Source organism: Lagopus muta, chromosome Z, assembly GCF_023343835.1.
Source record: "Lagopus muta isolate bLagMut1 chromosome Z, bLagMut1 primary, whole genome shotgun sequence".
NCBI classification, from domain to species: domain Eukaryota; kingdom Metazoa; phylum Chordata; class Aves; order Galliformes; family Phasianidae; genus Lagopus; species Lagopus muta.
Window position 1 is genome coordinate 56,261,798 of NC_064472.1, and position 18,969 is coordinate 56,280,766.

Genomic DNA, 18,969 nt, shown 5'->3' on the forward strand with positions numbered 1-18,969 from the left:
GGCGCGCCGCGGCGCTCCCCGGTGCCCGCCCTGTGGCGGCTGCGGGGCGCGGCGCGACTCGGCTCTGCTTGGAGGGGGCCCGCAGCCCTCGGCTCTCAGCGGCGACTGAGCCGCCTCCCGGCGCCACCGGCCCTACGCCCCGCCCCGGGCCCGCCGTCTGCCCGCCCCGCCGCCGCCGCCTCCCCCGAGCTCCCCGCCGCCGGCCCCCGGCTCGGAGGGGCTGTGCGAGGCTCTGCGAGGGGCCGCGTTCGGAAATTCGGTCCTCGGCCGTAAGCTCTCATCACCCTTCTCTCCATCCATCTCTGAGGGGGGTCCCGGACCCGATCCTGGAGCCGCCTCCCGCGGCTCCTGCCCGGACTTTGCCCCCACGCAGGGTGCGCCACGGGGCGCTGTCCGCACCACTGGCCGGCCGCGGGCCTGTCATCGGCGCCCGCTTCCTGCCCCCCGCGGGGACAGCGAGTTCGGGACAGGGAAGAGGCGGCGGGAGCCCGGGCTCTGTGGCGCTCCGGGGGCCGTGGGGATCGGCCTCGAAATTCCGCGCCGGGAACGGCCCGCTGCTGCGGAGCGGCGTTGGTCAATGGAGTAATACAGGGCAGGGGTGCGACGGAGCGCAACTTACATTAACTTTTTGTAACCCGACGCGCTGATTTATTGTTAGCGCACATGCAACACTGGAGGACGGGTCACCCATCCCCACTATCCGCACCCCTCCCGCCCTGGGGGCGCTCTGCCTCCACACCGCAGCCGCCTCTTGAGGTGGTTCCGGAGCGAGGGGCGAGAACAAGTTCAAGCGCCGCTCTGATTGGAGGATCCGCCTCATGAAGCTCCGCCCCCCGCGAAAGGACCCACCAATGGGCACGGGCGGCGCGCCGTAGCACCGCGAGAGTTGCGCTGAAGCTGGTGCCGCCATCTTGGAGTTGGGAGAGGCCGCGTCCCGTTGCTGTCCCTCTCGGAGGGTCGTTAGCGGGGGGGAGGGGGGAGGATGGTAGCCCGACGGTGAGCGAACGGCACCCGGGAGTCCCTCCTCGCGCCGCCGAGCGGCGGCGACCGCGGGGCTGGCGGGATGGTGCAGTCGTGTTCCGCCTACCGCTGCCGGAACCGATACGACAAAGAGAAGCCCATCTCCTTCCACAAGTGAGCGCGGGCGGTGGGGCGGGGCGGGGCGCGGCGCCAGGGCGGGGCCAGGGCAGCGAGTGCGCGGCCTCCTGACGCAAGGTGGCGCTCGGCGGCGGGGACGCGTGGGGCTGGCTCCGCCGTCGGTGTGAGGGGCGCCTCGGGGCGGGCCGGGCGTGGCGCGTGGGTGTACGCCGCTGCGCCCCAGGCTGGCGGAGCAAGCGCTTCTGAGAAACGCTGAGAGTGGCTCTTGTCGTCAGGTTTCCTTTGACCAGGCCCGATCTATGCAAGAAATGGGAGGCGGCGGTGAAAAGGAAAAACTTCAAGCCCACCAAGTACAGCAGCATCTGCTCGGAGCACTTCACACCCGACTGCTTCAAGCGGGAGTGCAACAACAAGCTGCTGAAGGAAAACGCTGTGCCCACTATATTCTGTTACACTGAGCCCAGTGAAAAGGTAAACGCACGCTGCTCACAGCCCGAGGTGCCAGAGTGCGGTTGCTGATCTGTCTGTAAGGCCATCTGCCATCACAGCAGTTCTGATACTGGTTCTTCTTTCCTGACGTAACTACTGCAGGCTGACATCCTGTCATTAACTACGTTAGGTAGGGCTTTGGTCATACATGACCAGACCGCCCCCAAAATTTGACAGATAATCCAGGTCCTTGCACTTCTTGAGGACTGATGGCCCATTCTTTCTCCTGTAAATAAGAAGACAGAGCTTCATGCGTTCTCTGTTGCAGATAGAGCTGCAGAGGCTAGTATTAAATTGTCAGTATTATGTTATAGCTTCACATCAGGTGGCTTGTCCTCGTTAGCCAGATGCTGAGCTACTAAGCTGTGGCTACAGGTAGGACTATACAGATATCTCTGTGAAATAAACTGGAAAGTCCAGCCTCCTACAAAATAACACCAATTGTAGAATTGTATTATAATTCACAGTACCATTTACTAGCAAATTTTCTTGATCTTCTGGAGTGTACTTTGGCCACCACTGATTGTATACAGTATCTAAAAATCTGATACAGTATCTAAAACTAGTGCCTCTGTGTTGAACATATTAAGGCAGCTTACTTGTGTTTCCAAGCTAACACCAGCCCTTTCTCACAGGCTTGTCACCTGTTCAGGCTGTCATCTTTATTTTCCCACACAGTGTACAATATTGGATTTGATGCAGAAATAAAAAAGGAACATCTAGAAAATAAAAGTGGAAATAACAGACAAGAGACCATAACGCAAGGTATCAAGTGAAACACGGACAATTTTCAGGTCCACTTTTCTGTATTATGTCTTGTCTGATAATGCTTTCCCACAGTCTGAGCAACACACTTCCTGTGTCACTTAAAATAGTTTGCAAAACTTCTTGCAGTGTGAAAGCTGAATGTGTGTGTAGGGAAATCTGCTAATGTGACATCCGTGAGGCTGGGGTAGTGTTAAGCCACATTCTCTCATTCATTGCAGTGCCTGGCTATGTGAACACACAAAAGAATGACTCCTTGTGGAGAAGCAGTTGGTGCTGTTCCTATTTATGTCACAGCAACTTTCAGTGTATCTTCAAGACACTGAATAGTAGTGAAGGAGGAGGATATTTTTTTAAAATTGAATTCCTACTGATTTTGAAATACATCATTTTTTGCATTATGATTCTTGAAATACCTTCTAAATCTTTTTTTTTTTTAGTTATGTCTTAGGAGAACCATTTATTGGATGTAAGAAGGAATAAGAATTCATTTGTGACATGTAAGCAATATGAATAATGAGTTCTCTGTGACACATTGTGACAGCAGTAACTCAGTGTGTGCTGCATAACTCGTGAATAGATGCCTCTGTCTGAATCCAGCTGTCTGGCAACAATGCAGTTTTTGCTTGTGCACTCTCTGCACATTATGTCTTTGGTTTGTCAACTTAGCTGAAAATTTTGAAAGCTATAGGTTGAACTTTTTAGAATATTGACATGTGATTTGGGTGGGCACATCTAGATCATCCACTTCTTATAACTGAAAACTAACACAGGCAGTTGGCTGGTTTTGTACTTTAAGGTGATCAGTAATACCTGAGCACTAATGAAACTTCTCCTCAATACCAAATGCAGAATTGCATTCTCAGTTCCTTTACCTAATGTAGTCTGTACAAGGATGATATCTGGACCTCCCAAGTTGAGTGTTGGTTTGTCTTTACATTAACGCAAGGAATTTAATGATGTGATCTTCCAGTCTGATGAGGGGACAGTTGGTGGCTGTTAAAATTGATGTTGTGAATGTCCTCATGCTTTTATTTGTAGTAATAATGCTGGGGACAGGGAATTAAAAATGGGTTTCAGTGTCTCACTGGGACTTTCTTAGGCTTTTATTTATTTATTTATTTATGTGTTTACCACTCATATGCACTATGTGTACATTTCTGAATTAAGTATGTTCCTTTGGGGTAGAAAGAATCAGATTTCTCTTTGGCCTCCTCCCAAGTGATGAGAGGTATGCATTGTCCTGAACCATGCAAGTGTCTGAACCTATTTAGAGCAGTATGTTGAAGTCTGTAGTATGACTGGGCCTGAGTTCATTTGGTGTTCTGCTCTATCCCATCTGCCAGCCACCCAGTCCTGTTTTCTTATTCCTTCCGTATGCCATCTCTCATTGCATGGCTTTGACTTTAATGCAGAACAGAACTTTCTTGCAGTGATGGTGGAAGAGTGAATAGCTTTCTGTCATCTTAGCAAAATCCTGTGTTTCAGAAAGTGGGTTAATTGCAGAGCTGGGAGAGCTGTTTATTTTGGCTCATCACATCACCAAACCCTTCTGCTACAATCTCAAAATCATGTGGTGGTCAGCCCTAGCTGTGAGGAGGCAGGTCTTCCTGTGCCTACCTTCTCTGCTCTGCCAACTTGTTCACCTCCCTTGGTGCAATGGTCCTTAATCTGCCCTAACAGAAGATTCTCCAGTTCTGCTGCGTTCCTGGTTAAATTAGCTGACAAGTTCAAAGTGCACGTGGTCAGATGCAGTAGAAAGAAAGAGGGAATGGGATAGCCTGGATGAGCTACCAGGTCAGCTGAACTCTTTTTCACAGAACTGCATCCAGGATCCTCAGCTAATCCTGGATATCTATTTCACATATCCTCAAAAGTGAGAATGACTTCGGGGCTCTTCAGTTTCAGATTTGTTCTAGATATCAAGGATTTGAGTTTCAAAAGAGAGTGGAAATGAAGTTTCTTAAAATACCTCAATTCAGAACACAGACAAAATGAGCCAGTTTTGAAAGCTTAGGCTTTGAAATGTGTGGTGGGTTTTTTTAATTGTTTTTTTCAAATTTTAGTCCTAGTTGTTTACACTGTGGTTGCCTGTACTAATGGAGTTGTTTTGCTAAAAAATGTTATGGTTACAAATGTACTTTTTTGTTTGTTGTAGCCTGAGGAATTTTCAGAGCAGCCAGATGATCCGCTTCCTCCACCGCCACCGCCGCCGCCTCCACCGCCACCGCCGCCACCGCCGCCACCTGCAGCTCCAATGCTACCGCCGTCTCCATCAGCTCCTTCTTTTCATTTATCTCAGATAGATGCCAGATTTGTAGATCCAAGTATCGGATTATTGATGCCTCCTCTCCAGACCCCTAGCAATCTTGCTGTTTTTTGTGATCACAATTATACCGTAGAGGATACAGTTCATCAGCGAAAAAGAATTCAGCAGCTAGAGGAACAAGTTGAAAAACTGCGAAAGAAGCTCAAGACGGCGCAACAGCGATGCCGACGTCAGGAGAGACAAATTGAAAAACTGAGAGAGATTGTTCAGTTTCAGAAAGAAAAAGACATCCTGGCAGGAAAAGGCTATGTGATTCTGCCCAATGACTATTTTGAAGTTGTGGAAGTTCCTGCATAAAAGTCATGAGCGTCCATTTCCACTTGGCTAGGCTAAGAAGTTTAGTTTAAAAACTCAATGCTCTCAAATTCCGTTTGGGAGACTCTTCCAGAATCCTAAATCAGCAAATAAGCTGTCATGCATAGGAGATCACATTTTTTAATTTGTTTTCATTTAAGTTTGATATGTTTTTTAATGTACTGAAATTGGAAACATCTCAGAATTAGGATGCACATTTATTTTTTGAAATAGGAATTGCTTTGCAGAAGGAAAGGATGCATGGTTAAATACACTTAAAATCTGTACTTCTCTCTCTCTCTCTCTCTCTCTCTCTCTCCCTCTCCCCCTCTCTCTGTCTTTTTTTTACAATGGTTATCTTATACTTACATAGGCTGAAAGTGAAGCTGAGGTTGTTCTACACTTAATACAAAACTTTATCAAGGCATTTAATGTTTGCATAGGTGGTCCCCACAAAATACAATTTTTTTAAGCCAGCTGAGTACCTGCAAATGCTGCTTTGTATAGAGAAAAGTAAGATACATATATATATGTGTGTATATATATTTCAGACTGGGAACACTTCTAACCAATTGTTATGCCTTCAAAATACTGCAGAAAGTCTAATTCCTAGATCCCTTTGGTGTGTAAATGAGCCTTTTCTTTTGGAGTATGTGTGGAGACTGAGAAGGGGAGATTTCATTAGTATGGCTGACTAGAGCTATAGGAGTTTTTGCTTTAAGTACACTTGCAGACCTTGCTGAAATACAGTGCTGCTCTGAACATGCATGTTGTCACATTATTGGCAGGATCAGGAAGGTGGTGTACTGTGCAGGGTGACTGCTTTCTAAAGTGTCCTAATAATATGCAGTTCCCAGTATACTGGAATATGCCACTCTCATAAGCACTGTAAGGGTAGAACATTGTCCTTGTCTGTGATTGATGCACATTTCAGCCAGCATGGGCTCATGAAAGGCCTGCTTGACCAATCTGATCTCTGTGACCAGATGACCTGCTTGGTGGACAGTGGAAAGGCTGTTGTCATAGTCTACCTAGACTTCAGCAAAGCTGCTGACGCTGTCTCCCACAATGTTCTCCTGCAGAAGCTGGCAGCTCGTGTGTACACTCTTTGCTGGGTAATGAACTGGCTGGTTGGCCGAGCTCTAAGAATAGTGGTGAATGGAGTTAAATCCAAATGGTGATTGGTCAGGAGTTGTGTTCCCCAGGGGTTGGTACTGGAGCCTGTTCTGTTCAGTATCTTGATTGATGGCCTGAATGAGGGGATTGAGAGCACGCTCTGTAAGACTGGCTGGAAGACTGTTTGGAGGAAAAGGACCAGGGGGTGTTGATCGGCGCTTGGCTGTATGTGAGCCAGTTGCATGCTCAGGTGGCCAAGAAGGCCAGTGGCTTCCTGTCTTGCTTCAGAAACAGTGCAGCCAGCAGGAGTAGGGAAGTGATTGTTTCCCTGTATTCAGCTCTGGTGAGGCCACACTGTGTTCAGTTTTAGACTCGTTACTACAAAAAAACGTTGAGGCCCTGGAGGTTGTTCAAAGGAGAGCAGCGAAGCTATGAGGGGTCTGGAGCACAGGTCTTATGGGGAGTGGCTGTAGGAACTGGGATTGTTCAGTCTGGAGAAGAGGAGGCTCAGAGGAGACCTTACTGCTCTCTACAACTGCCTGAAAAGAGATTGTAGTGAGATGGGGGACAGCCTCTTCTAGGTAGGATAGACAGGAATAGCCTCACGTACTGCCAGGAGAGATTCAGGTTGGATATTAGGAAAAACTTATTTTCAGAAAGAGTGGTGATGCAGTGGCACGGGCTGCCCAAGGAAGTGGTGGAGTCACTGTCCATGGAGGTGTTCAAGAACTGTGGATGTGGCACTGAAGGACATAGTTTAGTGGGCAACATTGATGGTAGGTGGATGGTTGCACTAGATGATCTTAGGCATCTTTTCCAACCTTAGTGATTCTATGATTCTATTATCTCAAAATGTGTGTAGCTTCAGGAATGTTTTTTTTTTTTTTCCTCTGGAGTACTGGACATTTGCTACTTTCATTATACCATATTACAGTTTTCTTTCTATCCACCTCTCCCTTTTTTTAATTCCCCCAAAGTCCACCATTGGGCAGCAGTGGATTTGGACTTTGGGAGTTGCTTGGTGCTAGACTGGTTTTTAATATCTCCAATGCTGCTGTCTCTCCTTCAGCCTTATTAAGAGTTTCTAAAAATTAATTTAGCATGACGAAGTAGTGCCACAGTTTGCACTTATTGTCAAATAATTTACTGAGTCAATGCACTCATTCAAAATCGGAGAATGACATCATACTGACTGTATTGTAGCTTTCACAGCTGAAATTCACAGAATTAAACAGACATGAGGAGGATGAGTTTTCTCTGTTTGTGTCAAGCTTGTATGTGGTGTGAAATCTAGCTCCAATGTTAATCAAGCCTTTTTCATGATGGTTTAAAAACTTCCCTTAATACCCATTAGCATGACAATTTGAAATTTGCTGTGGAAACCAGCTTCAGGGCAGGAAGGAGATAGCAAAAAAGACCATCTAAAAGCTCTTTTTAGGGCTGTTTTGAACCAGCAAAAGCACGGTGCCGGTGCTGGGGGTGGCAGCAGCTGGCAGCTGGTGGGCGGGCTGCTGAGACAGCAGGGGTGGAGCTGGCACCCCTCACTCTTATCTCTGTGATTAACCTTGACCCTTTCCCTGTGAGGGTATAAGCAGCCCCCAGGAGCTCCTAACATGCCTGGTGGAAAAAGGGTGTTGCTGCTAACTGGTGTGGGAGGTGGGTCTTTTAACAGGACACATCAGTGTTCTTGTCCTTGCTCAGGTGACCGCTCTGCCACTCGCTGACCCGGAGACTGTAAGATCAAATAAGATCAAACATGATCTCTAGCAGACAGCGGGCTTGCTCCAAGAAGACTGTGGTGACCCAGATGGAGGGACTGCCCAGAACTGTGGCAGCTCAAGTCTCTGTCTGCAGGGAGTGCCTGAGTCTGCTGCTGCCGGGGGATGATGGGAGGGATGGGACCTGTGTGAGGTGCGAGCAGGTGGATGAGCTGCTCAGCCTTGTGGTGGAGCTTAGGGAGGAGGTGGAGAGGCTAAGATCCATTAGAGGCTGCGAGAGGGAGACAAACGGGTGGTGTAACTCTCTGCGAGAAACAAGCAGAGATTGCACCTGGGATGCATTAAAAAGAGCGTGGCCAGCAGGTCAAGGGAGGTGATCCTCCCCCTCTACTCTGCCCTGGTAAGGCCTCATCTGGAGTACTGGGTGCAGTTCTGGGCTCCCCAGTACAAAAAAGACAGGGATCTCTTGGAAAGAGTCCAGCAGAGGGCCACGAAGATGGTGAGGGGCCTGGAGCATCTCTCCTATGAGGAAAGGCTGAGTGGACTGGGTCTGTTTAGCCTTGAGAAAAGAAGACTGAGAGGGGACCTGATCCAGGTCAATAAATATCTAAGGTGTGGGGGGCAGAATGGCGAGGCCGGACTCTTTTCAGTGGTGAGTGGAGACAGGACAAGGGGAAACGGCTGGAAACTGCAGCATAGGAAGTTCTGCACAAACATGCACAAGAACTTCTTTACAGTGAGGTGACGGAGCACTGGAACAGGCTGCCCAGGGAGGTGGTGGAGTCTCCTTCTCTGGAGATGTTCAAGACCTGCCTGGATGCCTACCTGTGCGACCTGCTGTAGGGAACCTGCTTTGGCAGGGGGGTTGGACTCGATGATCTCTGGAGGTCCCTTCCAACCCCTACAATTCTGTGATTCTGTGATTCTGTGAAATGATTAGAGCCAGTCTCAATACTTCTGACCTCACTCATGCTGTCTATCTACTTTCCCTGCTATTTCACATACTTAAAATGAACAAATTGCTAATGCATCCTTTTGTGTACATTTGTTAATTAAAAATAAAAAGCAAATGGTGTGTTAGATTTTTAACTGTTCTCTATCTTCTTTTCCCAGGACTTTGCCAAAACTAGATTTACATTTAAAAAAAATCTGTTTATAGAGTAGTTTCCTTGTTTAGATGCTGATTTTTTTCCCTCAGTATTCATGAATCTTGCTGTTGTTACTTTTGATGCTTAAACTCAAAAAAGATCAAATTCAGAAAGTGACAAGGAAAAGAAGTTTAAAGCACTAGCCACATGCTAGCACTTGTGGCCATTTAGGGGATGATTTTCACTTTCTCTGTGAGATATCCCTGCCTTTCACTCTCCAGTAATCTCGTGATTGGGGTGCCACCCCTCTTGATCACAGTGTGTGTTCACATCACCATCCTTTCTGTCTGCACTGGGTCTGGTGCTGGCTGCAGCCTTCTGCTCTCACTAAGCAGCATTCTTGGGTTGGGGTGGGGAGACAGAGGAAGGTGTGCAGTATTGGATCTGACATTCGAAAGGGGCTGGGAGCAGGGGATGAGAAGAAATCCTCTTCTTTGGCTGCAGTGAGTACTTTATTTCAGCTGCTCCTTAACTTTCAGCACTGTTGCTTCCATGACCTCCCCCCACTTTTTGTACTTATTGCTGTGCTCAGTGAGCTTTTTCTTCAGATACTTCCTTTAAAATTTCCTCATAAAAGCAACCCAATAAAACAAGCAGTAAGGTCACTTTAAGGCATGCTGAGAGATGGCTGATCCTGTGGGTAGATCTTGTGGGTAGCAACAATGGCCATGAGAGAGCTCAATGGGTCTCTTCCAGCCTTTGCCATCCTATGCTATGGCTGGTGTGCCAAGATTTTGTTGATGAAGTTGGTCTAATGGCTGACTTAGGCCTCAGGTAAATGTTGTGTTCACTAAGGATGGTGATTACTAGTTGTCCAGTACTATGAGGCTGAAGAGGAGGATTTCTCTAAATAGAGGTACAGTCTGTTCTGGCAACAGAATTTCTCCTGTAATCAGTCCTTCCTCCCACCTCTCAGCCTTTTTCTTCCTCCTTCTTTTCAATTCTTTGTTCTTTTTATTTCTCTTTTTTTTTTTTTCTTTTTTTTAGCTCTTGATGCTGCTGGAGGTAGATATGAACTTTGCTAGGCCTGTGAAGACTGTCAATATCACTGAGCTATGAAACAGTTGATCCTGGATGCTCCTGTTCTCCAGGAAGGAATAAGTGAGTTAAAACTAGCTCAGGATAGCTGCCCTCCTCAAAGTGCATTTTGTGAGCTGTGTAGTTCTTCTATGAAGGCTGCTTAGGCAATTTGAGGACCCAGTGGCACGGCTGCGTACCTGAAACAAAGGTTGCCATCCAGTTCCCCTTGTGTTGAGATCTTTCCAGCTTTCCCTGCAAAAGTTTGTGGTTATTCTTCCCATTCTTCCATATATTTGTCAATCCTTCACATCTCCTCCAAGCCATCTTTTACTGCCAGATATCTGTCAATCAGTCACACCGTCTCCTTGCACATCCTCTGCAGGAAGAACTGAGCTTTCTATTGGCTTCAGGTGCTTTACAGTCTGGATCCATGGCTCAGAAAGGAAAGAATTTTCAGAGGTGACACTTCTGTGTGAGAGAGGAAGTGACCTTGCTCTGGGCTTGAGAAATCCCAAGGCTTCTGTCTGCATCTCAGGTTTCTGGCAAAAACCACAGTAACTGGTTATGTGGAGAAGGAGGCTACAGGATACCCAGTGAGACAGCTCAGACTAGTGCTCCACTTCTTCCTTCTCTCTCCTGTCATTCACTGTCACTGATGTCGGTGCTGTCAGGTTCATGGCAACCTGCATGCAAAGGAAATCTGAGGGGAGCCTGAACTGTTCCCAACATGGCTGTCAGACACCACAGTGGAGGCTTTTGTTCTTAGCAGAGTATGCTATGTAAACTCACTGGCAAATATTTATCTTTCTAAAATTTTAAGCTAGATCTGCACATGCAATCTTGTCTCAAGTGTTCCTGAGCTGTCATAGTGCTTTATGGAGTGATTTCATGGTGTCTGTTTATCCAACAGACTCTAGGAGCAATTGCTCGTAGCTGATGTGTCCAGCATGTTGGGAAACCGAGCAGGATCTGCTCTACAGCAGGAAAATGGTTTGACTGTGGGTAATAGGACAAATGTTTGTTTCCCAAAGTGAAGGTATTCACTTGAGGAACTCTTGGTATTTACAAGTAGTCCATAAAACACAAGTACAAACCACTGTTGTAGCATCAGTGAAATCATCTTTCTTTGATTCTGCCATTAGCTGACAAAAAGAGATTTCCTGAGGGTAGCTTTTTATGTACTTACATGTATATATGTATGTGTATGAACATGTGTATGCATATATATGTATACATAAAAAATATTTTTAAACACAAAAATATTAAACACAAATATTAAACACAGGGAAGTTTATGATGCTGTCATAATAAATATTGCAGTGTCAACATTAAATGTCCATCGGTACTGACATTTACCTCCTGGTTTTACCATCCTGGGTTTACCTCCTATCTAGTGAGCTTGTTACAACTTAAATTTTTTGATTAATGGTATGCCAGGTCAACAACTCTGACGTATAATATATAATTAAACTGCTGCCTATGAATGGTGCTTACTGTGCTGTTCTCAGTCCTGTATGACAAAGTAGATTCCTGTATCAAAACAAAACTAGCCTCCATCGACACATTTTACTCCCTAAGTCAAAAGCTTCTACGTGCAGTAGATGGCAGTGGTCTTGCTTCTTTTTCACAGCACAGTCTCCACAAAGTCTTGTGTATATGCTGCCTACTCAAGTCATCATCTCTGTGATATGTCTGAAGTAGGACTTCTTTGCCCACCAAAGAATCTCAGAATCTCACCACTGAAAGACCTCTCCATTAAAAGGATTTCCCTACTAAAAAGTTAGGAACTTTTCATAATCACAAATCATACAGTCATACAATCACTGAGGTTGAAAATGGCCTCTAAGATCATCTAGTCCAATTGTCTAGCCACTACCGATGTTGCCCACCAGTCACATCCCTCAGTGCCACATCTGCATAGCTCTTGAATACCTCCTGTGCAGCCTGTGCCAATGCCTCACCACACTTTCTGAGTTTTTCCTAATACGCAATCTGAACCCCCCCCCGGCACAATGTAAGGCCATTATCTCTTGTCCTAGCCATCAACTCCTTTTTTTTCTTGTCTGCATTGCCTTGCTCCTCTGCTAGATTGCTATCCTCTCCTACCAAGATTTGTTTATTCTTTTCTATTAATACTGTCAGAACTTAAGCATCTGTGTCTACTACATCTGTCTTTCCTTCTTTTTTGCTTCTGAACATAGCAACAAGACATGTGACTGCTCAATTACAGCTGTGGAGAGCTACAGGATTTTTGGGATGTGAGACAACAGTCTATCACTACATGCTGTTAACTGATACTATTGCATTCTGCATAACATGCAGGATGTGAAAATGTCTTGGCTGAGAACTGCTTTGAGTAAATGGATGTTTGGCCCAAGTACTGAAGAAGATTAGTCATTATTCCAGTGGATTTTACTCTCCTTCCTTTCAGTTGATTTTGATTTAGTTTTATTCTACTCTGGCTCACATCCCACATGTGACTGCCAGATCTGCAAACAAAAACATCTGTCATGTGCAGGCAGAGCAGTGAGCTCAGGTGCATCCCCTGGTCCTCAAAGGAGCTAAGAGACTTCCAGGCAGTATGTTCAGCAGGGGCATGGCTTTCCTCATGAAGAAATCAGTGCAGAAATGACAAAAGTCTGACTATGAATATCCATGGGTCTGGGATTTTTTGTATGTGTCACTGAGAATTGTGCCATTGGAAACACCTCTGTGGTTCTTCCCATCAGTGTCACTGGACATCCCACCATGTTTTTTCTCGTCAGCCCACGTAGAAGAGGGAGTACCAGGCAGCATCACTGTCTGAAAAAGGCACAGCCATATAATTCCCTGCTATTAAGCTCTGGAGCCAGCTGTGACGTAGTGAGTGTTTGCTCATGATCTCACAAGGGGATCGGTTCTACCATGGTGTGAGGACCTGCTGCAGGGAGATCAAGGTGAGGTAACAGCCCCTTCACCAGTAAGGACTGCTCACCTGTGTTTGGCAGCATTTGCAGCCAAGTGGTCCACCTCACTGCCCACAGTGCAACTGAAATCTGAACTGCTCCTGTGGAGAGCTCCTGCAGTCTGTGTTTCCCTGCTGATGGTGGCCTCAGACAGGCGTGCCACACTGAAAGTTAGCATAAGGAGTTGCCCCAGTGAGGACCAACGTGGCTGACGAGTGCTGTCAGACAGTGCTGACAGCAGCTGGGTTTGTTTCCTTAGGGCTGAGGTAGCGAAAAGGCATTCTGGGGCCCTGGCAGAGCTTAGGATGGTGGCATTTGTTCCGCAGACCCTCCGAGGAGCCACGCAAGCTGTAGCCTGCCACTCGTCCTGCCAGCCAGAGCCCGCGCCCTGCCCACCGCCACTGCCCCGCAGGGCTGGCCCGCTCCTAGCACGGCCCTCCCAGCAGCGTGCGGAGCGCTTGGCGTGGCCCAGCGGCGGGCTCCTCCCACGAGAGCACACAGCGCCGTGCCCCCGGGTACTCCGTACAGCTTTTGTTGTGCTGGGCGGAGCCAGGCATTAGATACCGTATCGTTCATGAGGTTAGCTCCCCTGGATAGTCGCAGGCGCGCCGGTAAGGCTGCTCTGGGCAACGGCTCTTGTTTTTATGTACTTCCTAAGCAACTCTTTATAGTAAGGTGCGACTGTAGTCATTTGGTGCCCGTATTCACTGCTTTGCTAAATACAGCAGAATGTTAGCATACTTCCAAGCTAATCATATTGCTAATCATATTGCTCAGAACTGCTGCTGTAGACACAGGCTACCAATGCGTGCTTGTCCACTTATTTCTTCCATACTCAGTACTATCAGACACCTCTAACGAAAATCAAAGACAACTGAAAAAATGTCACTGAAAATCTGTCCTTTCATCTGTGTCACTTGGGAGTTTAACTGGGTTTTGCTTCTGTGTACTCATGAACACAACTGGGAAACACTTTAATGTATTGAACAAATACCTTGCAGTAGTGTAGGCTGAGTTTTGTGAGCATAGTCCTTTTTGAACAGGGACTAGTGGCTTTCTGCTATAAGTTATTAAAGATAGAAAATTCTAGATGTTATTGCGAATGAAAAATGGCTTCTGGATCTGCATTTATCCTTCTAAGTTGGGAACCTGATAACGAACCAGCTAAAATGGAATCTCAAACAGATGCTCTTAACTATGGCTCTGCATATCCTGTCCCTTTGTTTCCTACCTGTGAACATTTCCATTTAATTTTATGGGATCCCTCGGTGGAATGCACCTTATTCTTTGTAAATTTGACATTAACCCAAATCAGACTGACTCATCATGGCAAGCAAAAATGTTCCCATACCAGCTCAAACCACGAGATAGGCTTCAGGACAGCAATGGGCTGAACAGATCTCTGCTGTGAAATGACAGAAGCGAGTTAGGAGGAGGTGTTAAACACTCACAAACTCCTGCCACACAGTTTGCCATGGAGAAGCTGGATTTATGGTCCTGGCTAGGGTATAATACTGTAACAGAAATGAAGCCTGGTCAGTTTATTTGATGCTACCAGAGAAGGTTCTGCATTTTAACCAGGAATGACTCAAAGAAAAATGCATGCAATTCATAGGAGATAGCAACTTTCAGCAAAGTCCTGACTCTTATGTGGAAATTCCCACTTTTCAAAATTCTTGACTGTAAACGAGTAGAACCTCAGAATGGAGGAGAATTTTGTTACGCCACATTCTGCATAAGATGCAGAATACTATCAGCCCAGGGCCCAGAACTTCTTACTAATCAAGAACTGCAAGCATCCGAAATCATGAAGAAGATGGGTACTTCGAACACCAGGCACCTCTTGCTCAGAAGACAGGTAAACAGCCTAGGTCCTGGCTTGAAGTTTCTTGATATTTCCAGTGGCTCCAAGCTTAAGTGGACCTGGCCACTGGGTACTGTTTGGAATCCGAGTGTTTCTAGGTGTGGCAGGCTTCTTTTCCCTTTGCAGCACTTTAGAAGCAGATATATTCTCATTCACTGGTCACCTAGAAAGCCAGGCACGTAAAATTTCAGAAATACAGTGCCCAGGTAAGGTGATTGTACTGTATTCACACGTGTGCTGATGAGTGATTGGCATGGAAAGCTTTGAAGAGCTCTCAACATGAAGGGAAATGGTCAGAACAATCTGAATCAACCAGAGTGCCAACACCTTTGCCCCCAAGAAGGGATTCAACACTTGTTTGTTCTTTGTATTTATTTCTCTTGTCCTTTCCACTCTGTTCCTGAAAGAGGCACAGGTACCTGTCCTGCTGCTCTGTGACACACAGAGCATGCACTTCTGGTGCTGATGCTGCTTAGTCTTTGAAAATAGTAGCTTTAGAAAAATGAAAATGTTTTATTGAAGCTCTGAATGGTAGAACAAATAGTAATGTACTAAAACTTGAGACTGAATGCTTGTGTTCACGAAGCACAATCTGATAAAGTTATTGTGTGCTTGCAGACTTCAGTACAGAATATTCAACTTTTTGTTTTCTTCACAGAAACATAAGTCCTGATACACATGCTGCAAATACACATGATGGGGAATTTGTAGACTATGGAAATAATATAATCCAAGCAGCCAGTAAGAGGCATGCAGCAGGAGAGGAAAATGTGCAACAACTACATTTGTTTTTATTGAAAGATAACAAAAAGCCTCAAGCTCCAGCACACCATCCAGTAACACAATAAAGCAAGAGATAAAAGAACACGAGCCTCCAAGCACTTATAGCAAACACTGCAGCTTCATCTTTTAGACAGCTGGAGAATTACTGTCTGACTTCATTGAGATACATTTCTAAAGCTAAGAAGGAGTCTCCTTGTGAATCACCTGTGCAGATGTGGATCTACAAAACAGGCATGTCTCTTAACTCTGGAGATCATCATGAGCAAATGCCCTCAACCACAGACAGGAGCAGAGCTGTTGGGCCAATCCATATTCATCTCCACCAGGGCTTTCTACCTTCTGGTGAAGCACTTGGTTTCATTGTGCTGTCTTCAAGGGAACCTCCCAGTGTGCTGCATCAGATACAGCAAAGCAAAGCACAGCAGCAGCTCCAAAATCGAGTTCAATCAGCTACCATCATACAGGCAGCATGGAGAGGCTACCAAGTTCGAAGAAGGCTGGAAGAAATGAACAAAGCCTCTGTAAAGATTCAGGCAGCATGGAGAGGATACCAAGTTCGAAGGGAGCTGGATGAAATGAACAAAGCTGCTGTCAAGATTCAGGCAGCTTATCGAAGCCATAGGACGCGGCAGGCATTGCCTCTAGGGTTTTACAATTGCTTAAGAGATAAAAAGGTTGCGCTGGATGGAAAAAAGAAAGAAGAGGAGGGAGTTACGTCAGTGCTTGGAGTGCCTGGCAGCCTGGAGTGCAACATGTGGTGTGAGGAAATCTCCCATATGCCAGCTGCTACCATCAAAATTGAGAGTCCATCAGGTTGTTGCAGGGACAGGCGCAGTCCAAGCTCTGATGTTATTCCTGGGGTAGCTGTGTACAGTCCAGAGGTTTATCTCACACCCATCAAAGCTGTGAACCACAAAGACAATTTACTTGCCTTTGAGATTCTCCCAGCTGTGATGTCTGAACAGCAAGTCCAGAATGCTGCAGGTAAAATTCAGGCTGCAGGGGGAGAGCACCAAAGCACAGAAGAGCTTGATAAAATGGAAAGACCAGCTGAGAAAAAGTCAGAGCAGAATCTGGTCCTAGCCTACAGTTGTCAACTCAAACAAAACTTTTGTGAAAATTTTCAAATTTCAGACATATGCAGTGTCACCGGAGTGCTGAAATGGACTTCGAAGCCCAAAGACAAGGTGCCATACCCCAAACAAAGCCTCACTGTGCAGTTAGAAGTGAAAAAGAGGAAAAAAGCATCTGATGCTAAGAGTGAAGCCCCATCCATCGGGAAGGTTGAAGTGCACACAGTGGTGACGAACCTGCCAGCATCCCAGCGGTGCTCCATCTCCCTCCATGTGTCCAGTCCCAACGGAACTGTGCAGTGGTCTCAGAGGGAAATGGATGTGAGGCAGCTACGTGGGCTGTATGCTGTCAGAGGACTCAGGGGCTCGCAACCTGCTTACGTCTCCATCTGCATCAGCGTGGTGGAAGTGGGAAGGAAGGCAGGTGCGAGCTCAGTGTGGTAGGAAAGCTCCGAGGAGATCTAGCACTGAAATACCTCTTCTCATCCTGTGCTCGCAGAGCCTGGCCACGGCTGAAGCTCCCATCCTGATACAGTTCTGGCAGCACCCACTATGGGCTGCCATCAGCTCTTCACACAGACCTCCTGCTGCTGCTTGCTGTGGTCACATCTCTCGAGGCAAGCTCCAGTTGCTGCCACAAGCCGGTCCAAGCAGAAGCGCAAGATTCGTGCATGCTTTCAGAGCTCGTTACTTAGCTTGGGGCACGCTTATGCAATGCTGCAGCTACAAGCCCATCGCGCTAGGAGTCAGCTTTCAAGCCACCTCGCTGCTCTCTCGCAGCAGGCCCAATAAACGCCGTGCAGAGGCCGTGCCCGCGTGCTGCGCTGCCGCGTCCCGCCTGGGAGCGGAGCTGGAGCGGCGCGAAACGGAGGGAGCAAAGAGCGGAGCGGGCGGGGACAGGGGCCCGAGGGGAAGAGTCGCGTCCTGGTGCAGGGGGAGGAAGCGGGGAAGGGGCCGTCGTTCTGGGACGCTGCGGGAAAGGATAGGGATGCTGGGCTGCCTGCCAGGCAGTGCAGATATACGCGCTGCTCTGCCGCTCCAGCTTCGCGGTGTTGGAGTCTTCAGCCGTATCCGATGTTAGGGACAGGTTCCCTGACACCTGTGGGAGAGTAAAGGTGAACCGTTGAGAAGGTTCAAGTTTCATCCCGGTGCTAAAGAAATTTCGTCATCTCAGGGATGGAATATTCACACATTCCTTCCCTTTCAGAAAGTGTTGGAGAGAACAGCTGGATGAAGGCTTGTAAACGGGAGGCACCATCACCAGGCAAACACGAGAAAATGCAGCAAATTATTTCCCAGTGCCCTCCTCTGGTTGTCAGACAATGCTGGCAGCCAGAGATCAGACAGGAGAGGTCCCTGTCTCTTGCTCAACCCGATCAGTGTGTGGAGGCAATGGTAAAGCAAACATGGTCTTTCCCTCCAACAGTGTCCATGTAAATGTCTAAAAAGCCAGTTAGTAGGTTATCTGCACTACCTGCAAGCATGGGCTTCTTGGCCTGCACTGAAGACAAGCATCTCTCCATCCTGCAGCACAGCAGCATCCAACAGAGAAGTGCCAGATGCAGTCCCATCCTGTGACTAAGATCAGCCCTGCAAAGTGAACAAGGCAGGTCCACTACACTAACAGAGGGCCTGCAGATTTTCTTTGTAAGGTTTGAAGATAGAAAAGTAAACCCACCAATTTGCTGTAGGATCTGCCTAGGAAATACAGATAAAACAAGCCCATGGCAGCAGGAATCAGGAGGTGAGACAGAAAAAGATGAGGTGAGACAAAAAGAAAGTTTCTGGTATCATAGAATCCTGGAATACTAGAATGGCTTGTGTTGGAAGGGACCTCAAAGCCCACCCAGCCCCAGCGTCATGCCATGGGCAGGGTTGCCACCTACCAGCTGAGGCTGCCCAGCCTGATCCAGCCTGGCCCTGAATGCCTCCAGGGTGGGGCATCCACAGGTTCTCTGGGCAGCCCATTCCAGTAGCAGCAACATGACTGAACTGTGTTGACACAGCTTCTTTTTCACTAGAGGAAGCTAAATAACATTGTGAGGTTACAGTGCTAGTTATCAGTCCTCTACACAGGCCTCAGATGAGGCAAATATGAATTAAGACTGTGACAGCACCAAAATCTGTACCTTCCTGGAAAAGCACACTTCCCATACAAAAGGCAGCAAGCAAGGAAACTCCTCTGGGTTATGAATGTGCGTTAGAGCATGAGGATAATCTCTAAGGATATGCAAATAGGAACCATTTTGTTTGTGGAGAGCATAAGGAAAACTGTGCCAGCACAGAGATGGAAAGCATCAGTTGGAGCAGGATGGATGCAAAGGTCT

General features: G+C 47.2%; 1 protein-coding gene across 1 annotated transcript; it reads left to right on the plus strand.

Annotated features, from left to right (window-relative positions):
• The first annotated feature begins 209 nt into the window (after positions 1–209).
• On the plus strand, positions 210–7,338 carry THAP1 (THAP domain containing 1). The gene is made up of 3 exons (XM_048931842.1): positions 210–1,134; positions 1,374–1,569; positions 4,511–7,338. The coding sequence occupies exons 1-3, from the start codon at positions 1,064–1,066 to the stop codon at positions 4,976–4,978; spliced, it is 735 nt and encodes a 244-aa protein (XP_048787799.1). The 5' UTR covers positions 210–1,063; the 3' UTR covers positions 4,979–7,338.
• The last annotated feature ends 11,631 nt before the right edge of the window (positions 7,339–18,969 follow it).